A 6,962-nucleotide genomic window follows, 5' to 3' on the forward strand; every position below is an offset into this window, starting at 1 on the left:
TGGTATTGAACACCGCCCATGATTGAACTGTTGTAATACCAAATTATTATCTGTTCGTTGTAACATTTAAGAGCAAAATCATATCAAGGCTTTAAGGACTGCATTTTAGGTTTACATGAAATTGAGGCTCATGTAACAATCCATCAAACGATCTTTTTTCTCCTGCATTCCATTTCAGTCAGGTCATATTAGAATGGATCTACAAAACCTATTGCTGTGACCTGCTTGTTACTGCTCAGTTATGGTAAGACTTGTAATATTCAAAGTAGAGTAAAATGTGATGAGACTTAAAGTTATATATTGTTTGTTTAATGCCAACTAAACGTTCTCATTAGTTGTCACGATACGAGTGGAGTGACAGACGCTCTCCTCCGTTAAGGTCAATCTGCATGAAATTTGTAAATGAGCACGTAAGTATGTAAATGGTGTAAAGAGAAGAAATTCCAGACCGCTCGCGGTAAAGCCACGGTAGTGCTATGTGTGGCAAGGAGCGGCAGTACGATATCAGGCCGTGAAGGGGACATCACGCTGTGGTGCTGTCTCCGTGACACATTGTATGAGAATGGCCACTCGGTAACGGTGACAGGGGCCACCACCCCAGTCAGTATTATTTAGAGATAATTTACTTCCTACATACGAACATGTTCAGAAAATGCTCACACTGATTTATAAGTTTTAGCAAGCTTTTGGATTCAATTGTCGCATGATCTGTTATTTTATATACAGGGCAAACCACCATATAACAGTGTGCCAGCATTGTATGATTTACAAGTACAACGAATTATGCGATAAGTGCAATGTTTCCTACACAGGCTCACTCGCTCGTACTAATTCAAAGTATTTGTTCAAGTCCTCAGTTTGTTGGTATAAATCGTTATTTATAAGGCCGTTACTAAATCTTGATTAGAATTGTAAGATTTAATAACCAAAAAATGACAAGAATTCCATGTTTTGTAAGCTGAAATACAAACATTTTCGGCTCGCTCTCTGCGCTCGCCAGCCAAAATCTATGAAAATTTATCACATTTAAATCACCCTCAAAAGACCCCATTTAAGTGTTTGAAAAAAAGCACATCATGTGGACTTTTTAAAGTCCCTACCGGGATGGGGTTGTATAATGATGGGGTTGAACACTTTTTCAGAAATTAGGGGCGCTGTTTTCCCTATAGATTATACGCCACTGACTGACTTTCACTAATTTCAGTTGAAGGGGATTCCTCCAATAATGTAATATTTAGAGGACTAAATTGGAACATGGCAAAATAAATGTTGTTATACAGATCCTGTTTAACGTTTGGAAAGGTCGATCATTTTCAGAATACTATAACATTACGACATAATTAAGCTTCTTATTTATCATAGAATATTAATGTTAATGATAGACGTGGCACATGTGCACTCAATACATGGAAATGCATCCATAGTGAATTCCATTCACTTAGAATATTCCACTAAAGAATCGATTTCTTTTTTTACGATGCTATCACTGCAGAAGAACAACATCTGTCACACTTCATATTTCACAGCAAATATGTAGAGTCTATCTCGAGTGCAGAAAGCTATCTCACCACTCTCAAACTCTTGTAGATAGTACCAATGTATATCTGCTACCATTATTTTGAAATCAGTGATGATATTGTGCATGTACTCTAAATCTCTCGTGTATCGATCGATACTGACGAGACCCTCTTCGTGCTTCACCCAGGCTACAATGACCGAATCATCTCGACAAACAGCTGGCAAGGCTGTCATACCCTCCTTCTCCATCAAGACATGTTCCTTCTTCCCATTACCATCGATGCACACTACAGCTGGTAAATATGATACTATCAGTTTCCCCGTGGATAGAAAGGAGAATAATTGCAAAGCTTTATATCCATCACACATAATTTCCCTGACTGCCTTACCACCCTGTTGGGTAAATACCTGGATCTTTTTGGACTCCCAATAACTCACGTAGATATTATCATCTCTATCCACAGTGAGACCAGCAATCCCTCCTTCATTGTAACTCATTGTCTCGAACGTGACGTCGAGCTTCTCCCACTGTGGAGTGTATAATGACATCTTGTCTTTTGTATCACATACAACACTTCGACCATCAGAGAGGGATCCAATTTGACGGATTTTGACATCCTTCAGCACGGTTTGCTGTAACTCGCCATCAGGGGAGTAGAGATGTATTCCTCCTTTCTCCGATCCCACCGCCATCTTACCGTCTGGTGCACGAGTCATACATCCCATGCTGCTTTTGACTGGAAGCTCGACGTCTGCTTTGATATCCCAGCTCTTCAGCTCTCCAAGACTAAGTTCATTGACCTTTATGTGTCTAAGGAATGAAATCTTCTTAGCTCGTTCTGTCACACCTCTCGGTGATTGGTCGTCAGGATCATCTCGTCCCAGAAAGCTTTTCAAGTTCTCACACAGTGTGTCGTGTGCAATCAAGGCGTCTTTCTCTAGCGGTACCTTCATACCGTTAGCTACCAGCTCTTCCATTTTGTTCATGTGACTTATTGTTTGGTGACTCTCTTCCTCCATGACTTTTAATTCCTTCTCGAATTTTTCTGACAATCGCTGCACTTGACATTTCAGCGCTTCTCTTCTGGCTGATAGTAGATTTACGTATTCCTCGTACGTCTTGTCAATGTCATCATTAAGATTTTTCAGGATAGTTGTTATTTCATTGCGTTGTGTTTGTATGTTATCGATGTGATTTCCAATGGTAGTTTTCTTTGATTTTGCCTTCTTTTGTAACTCCTCGATATTTGTCATCAAGTTTTCCTCGTGGACGGCTACCTTTTCCAGCAGATGACCCTTTTGCATGTGGTCGACCGTCCCACACGTAAGGCAGAAATACTCCCGACAATTGGTACAGAAACAGTCTGAATCAGCGTTGGGATGTTTCTTACACTTTCCTCGCCTCCTAAGAGGAACTTTTCCCGAGAGCACGTCACCCACGGGCACCACTTTGTGGTTGGAGACCGGTTTAAAGGCAAAGTGGTTTGTATCACATGATTTACACATATAGTCCCCGCAGTCCTGACAGTAAGACACAGTTGGAGACTCTTGGTCTATCCCACAATTTGTGCATGTTGGATTTTTTGTTTTCACTTCGTCCACGAGAGAACTCAAGCGTTTGTTTGTTGGTAACTCACTCACATCTCCACTGGGCACAGGCGTTCCTTTCCTGCATACAGGGCATGTTATAGTTTGTTGGTTTGGCTGAGTTTGAAAGATACGTGCCAGACAGTTTTCGCAGAAGGTGTGAGAACATGTCAGTGCTTTAGGTTGGCTGAACAGTGTCAGGCAGATAGGACACTCAAGTTCCTGGCTGCTGATCGGTTGAAACGTTGCCATCGTGTCTGTCTGTCTGTCTAACAGCAATAAAAACAGAGGTGAACGCATTAGCAAACGTCAGCACAAATACATGTATATCTTTAGTATAGGCCCTCTTAATAGAAAATGGAAAGTTGTATAGCTCGAAAAAGCTGTGAGAATTTTTGCATTTCTAAAATCGAACTTAATGATTAAACACATTTTTTAGTACGTGATATCATGTACTATGTATGCTCTGTGTGAAGTTCGATGTTGCTAATTTATCAAAGTTCATTTAATTGAAGGAGACCACAACCTGTTATTTGATGAGCCTGTCATATAGGATGGTGAGACATAGTATTGATATGATATTATATACTTTTCAGTATCGTAAAGAAGTATTCATTTTGTTCAACAATAAGATAATTAATTTTGATGCACTCATACAAATATGATGGGATTATTCCAGCAGCTATAATGAGGGATGTATTTTTTTTAAATCATTACCCTGTATATAGGCATATTATATAAATATTATAATATAGAGTCTACAACTGTAATACATTGGTATTTTCAAAATGTTGATGGCATATTTATGTTTAAGTTGTCACTATAAATGCAAAACGCATCAATACATTGCGACAAAGGTGATATTGATATACATCATTCTTGTAGTATTAATTACAGGTGAGGTGTATGATATGTTTTTTTTATTTCATGCTGAACAAAATAGATATAACGATCACAAAATTCATGATGTAGACATGATTGTATGAAACGTCAATATGCACCATCAATGACTTTGATACCATTAATAACAGTGCATAACATTTTAAGGTAAAAAAAAATAAAATCGATTTTTCACCATGACCAAAAAAAAAAAACACGTTTTGTGTTCTTGAAGATTTTCTAAATCTTCCCAACGTTTCACTCTGGGCTTTTGAAGCCAATTACAGTAAGAAGCTTTCCTTGGAATTTGCAATTATTATGCAATATTTCAAAAGTTGATACCTTGTAATCACGAAAAAAACATACATGTGACGTTTGATAAAGTAGAAATAGTGTAAATTAAAAATATAATATATATTAATAAATCATGCAAAGAAAGAGAAAATCAATGAAAAGTGAGCAATTCATCATCACTTAGAATATGGCTTGGCACAAGTCAGCCAGAAGATTGTTGACCAAGGCATATAAAGTATTCAGTTCAGTTCAGTTTCAGTTTCAGTTTATTTTATTTCGACACGGTCACTCACTTCAGCCAATGACTGTTCTTCAGTGAGTCCGTGAAGAGGTAAAAACAGATCAAAGTAACATAATACAACATTCTATACTTAGTATACATAACATAAGAGAATAAAAACAAACACAATTATTATACACTGTTGTATCAAAGAATACTACAATTTATACTGAAATAATTCCATAAAATCACTTACGCATTAAAACAAGAAAAATATGCATGTAATATATACAAACATGTGATAAATAAAAAAGAAACAAAAGGAATAAAATAGTAAAGTGGGACCATTCAAATATTATACTATAGACTTAATACACATACTCATCATAAAACTGCAAGTAATTATCTTAAAAATCCTACCTTTATATAAAACATATCTAATTTAAATGCAGCTAAAGAAACACTTTGTTTAGCATCACTTGGTAAACTATTCCACGTTAGGGCACCACGATATGAGAAACTGCGTTTTTTTGAAATTTGTGGTTGGTTTGGGTACATCTAGCTGGAGGGTTGTCTTCCTCAAACCATACAAATATTGTCTGTACATAAATAATTCATTTATATGTGAAGGCATGTTTTCGTTTACAATCTTATACATAATACATAGCAACTGTTTATCGCGTCTATCCGAAAGTCGATCAATGCTATCATTACACTATGTTTGGATCAACTGACATAGGGCTTCACTTGGAAATTTCCAGTCAACCCGCATAACCACTCTGAGTGCTCTAAATTGTATTTTCTGTAGTTTTTCACAATATGTTTTTGCCATGTTCCCCCATATGAGACTACAATAATCCATCTGATTCAGAATAATGGTTCTATAGAATATCATTGCCATTTACTGCGTGATAAAGCGTCTAATTCTTTTCAGTAAATACAAGCTCTTCTTCAGTTTTTTCTGCAAACATTCAACGTGTTTTTCCCAGTCTAAGTACTGGTCAATGTGTACACCAAGGTATCTGATATGCGTGACCCGATTAATGACCGTGTCCTTAATCTTTACACAAAGAACTGAAATACTCTTGAGTCTCCTTCTCGACCCAATCAATAAAAACTCGCATATTTGGGCATTTAGTGCCAACTTATTTTTACGCAGCCATGCATTTATTCTATCTAAGTCCTCATTTAGAACTGTCACCAATCTATCAATGTTGTTACAAGAGTAATACAAACATGTGTCATCTGCGCAGAGAGAAACCATACTATTCTTTACGCACAAAGGTAAGTCATTTATATATAAAATGAACAGTAAGGGACCTAGATTTGAACCCTGGGGGATTCCACACTTAATTGTCTTTGGTCTAGATTGAACCCCATTGACAACTGTGCACAGGGTGCGATCTGTCAGGTAGCTGCAGAACCATTCAACCACTGAATCAGACAGGCCATACCGACACATCTTACGTAATAGAGTAGCATGGTCTACTGTGTCGAATGCCTTCTCTAAATCCAATGCGACTACGCCCACAAACATTCCTTGATCAAGTTTGTTGAGCCAGTATTCAGTTACATTAATTAAGGCCGTCATTGTTGAGTGTTTGGGTCTAAATCCTGATTGATGTACTGCCAGAAGTCCTTTCTCTTGAGGATAATTGTACAATTGATCAAATATGAGTTTTTCCATAATTTTTGCTATCACTGATAAAATTGATATTGGTCTATAATTGTTAACCTGCGATCTTTGACCCGCACCTTTGAATACGGGCGTGACGTGAGACCGTTTCCATGCCAACGGAACCTTGTTTTGGTGCATCGACAAATTAAAAATATAAGTAAGAGGTTTACAGATATATTCAGCAATGGACTTTAGGATAAGTGCAGGTATATTGTCCATACCACAGGACTTATCAGTAGCAAGATTATGTAAATGTTTCAGTACTTCGTTTTCTTCAATATCCATAAAACGGAAAATATTTTCCGAGTCCAGGTTTTGGGACAACATGTCCCTGCAGTCATCTGCACACTCACTATTTTCAACATTTTCTTGAATTGTTTTACCAACATTGATGAACTATGTATTAAAGTATTCAGCTATTTCTTCTTTACCCAACATTTCTCTACCTTCTGTTTTTACTTGTGTTATTTTACCAGTTTCACATTTTTTTTCGGGAGAACAAAGTTCAATGATTTCCAGACCTTGTCAGATTGACCATTACTGTTATTGATACTGTAATATAACCGGATTTCTCCAGTTATTGTGTGGGATCTTTTTTGGGTAAGTTCGCGGACACCTCACGCAGACTCACAAGGATCACATCATATCGCATCATCACGTAGAGAAAGCATCAATAAGTCACCGAGATGACAATCGAAGTGCGTGCGAAGAAGAACTTTATTACCGTACTCGCCAATCCGGCTACCCGTCAGGACCAGTCGCCTGACACGATGCACCACTGTATCG

The 6,962-nt window shown here is 37.5% G+C and overlaps 1 protein-coding gene across 1 annotated transcript; it reads right to left on the minus strand.

Moving 5' to 3' along the window:
* Positions 1-331: 331 nt before the first annotated feature.
* Positions 332-3,357, minus strand: LOC139737276 (tripartite motif-containing protein 3-like). Its single transcript, XM_071647952.1, has 2 exons — positions 1,681-3,357; positions 332-385 (listed from the first exon to the last, which is right to left on the minus strand). Exons 1-2 carry the CDS (start codon positions 3,355-3,357, stop codon positions 332-334), a joined length of 1,731 nt encoding a protein of 576 aa, XP_071504053.1.
* Between the last annotated feature and the right edge of the window lie 3,605 nt (positions 3,358-6,962).

Source organism: Diadema antillarum, unplaced genomic scaffold (assembly GCF_040938485.1).
Source record: "Diadema antillarum isolate AM-2024a unplaced genomic scaffold, OU_Dant_1.0 seq00000688_RagTag, whole genome shotgun sequence".
Taxonomy (NCBI): Eukaryota; Metazoa; Echinodermata; class Echinoidea; order Diadematoida; family Diadematidae; genus Diadema; species Diadema antillarum.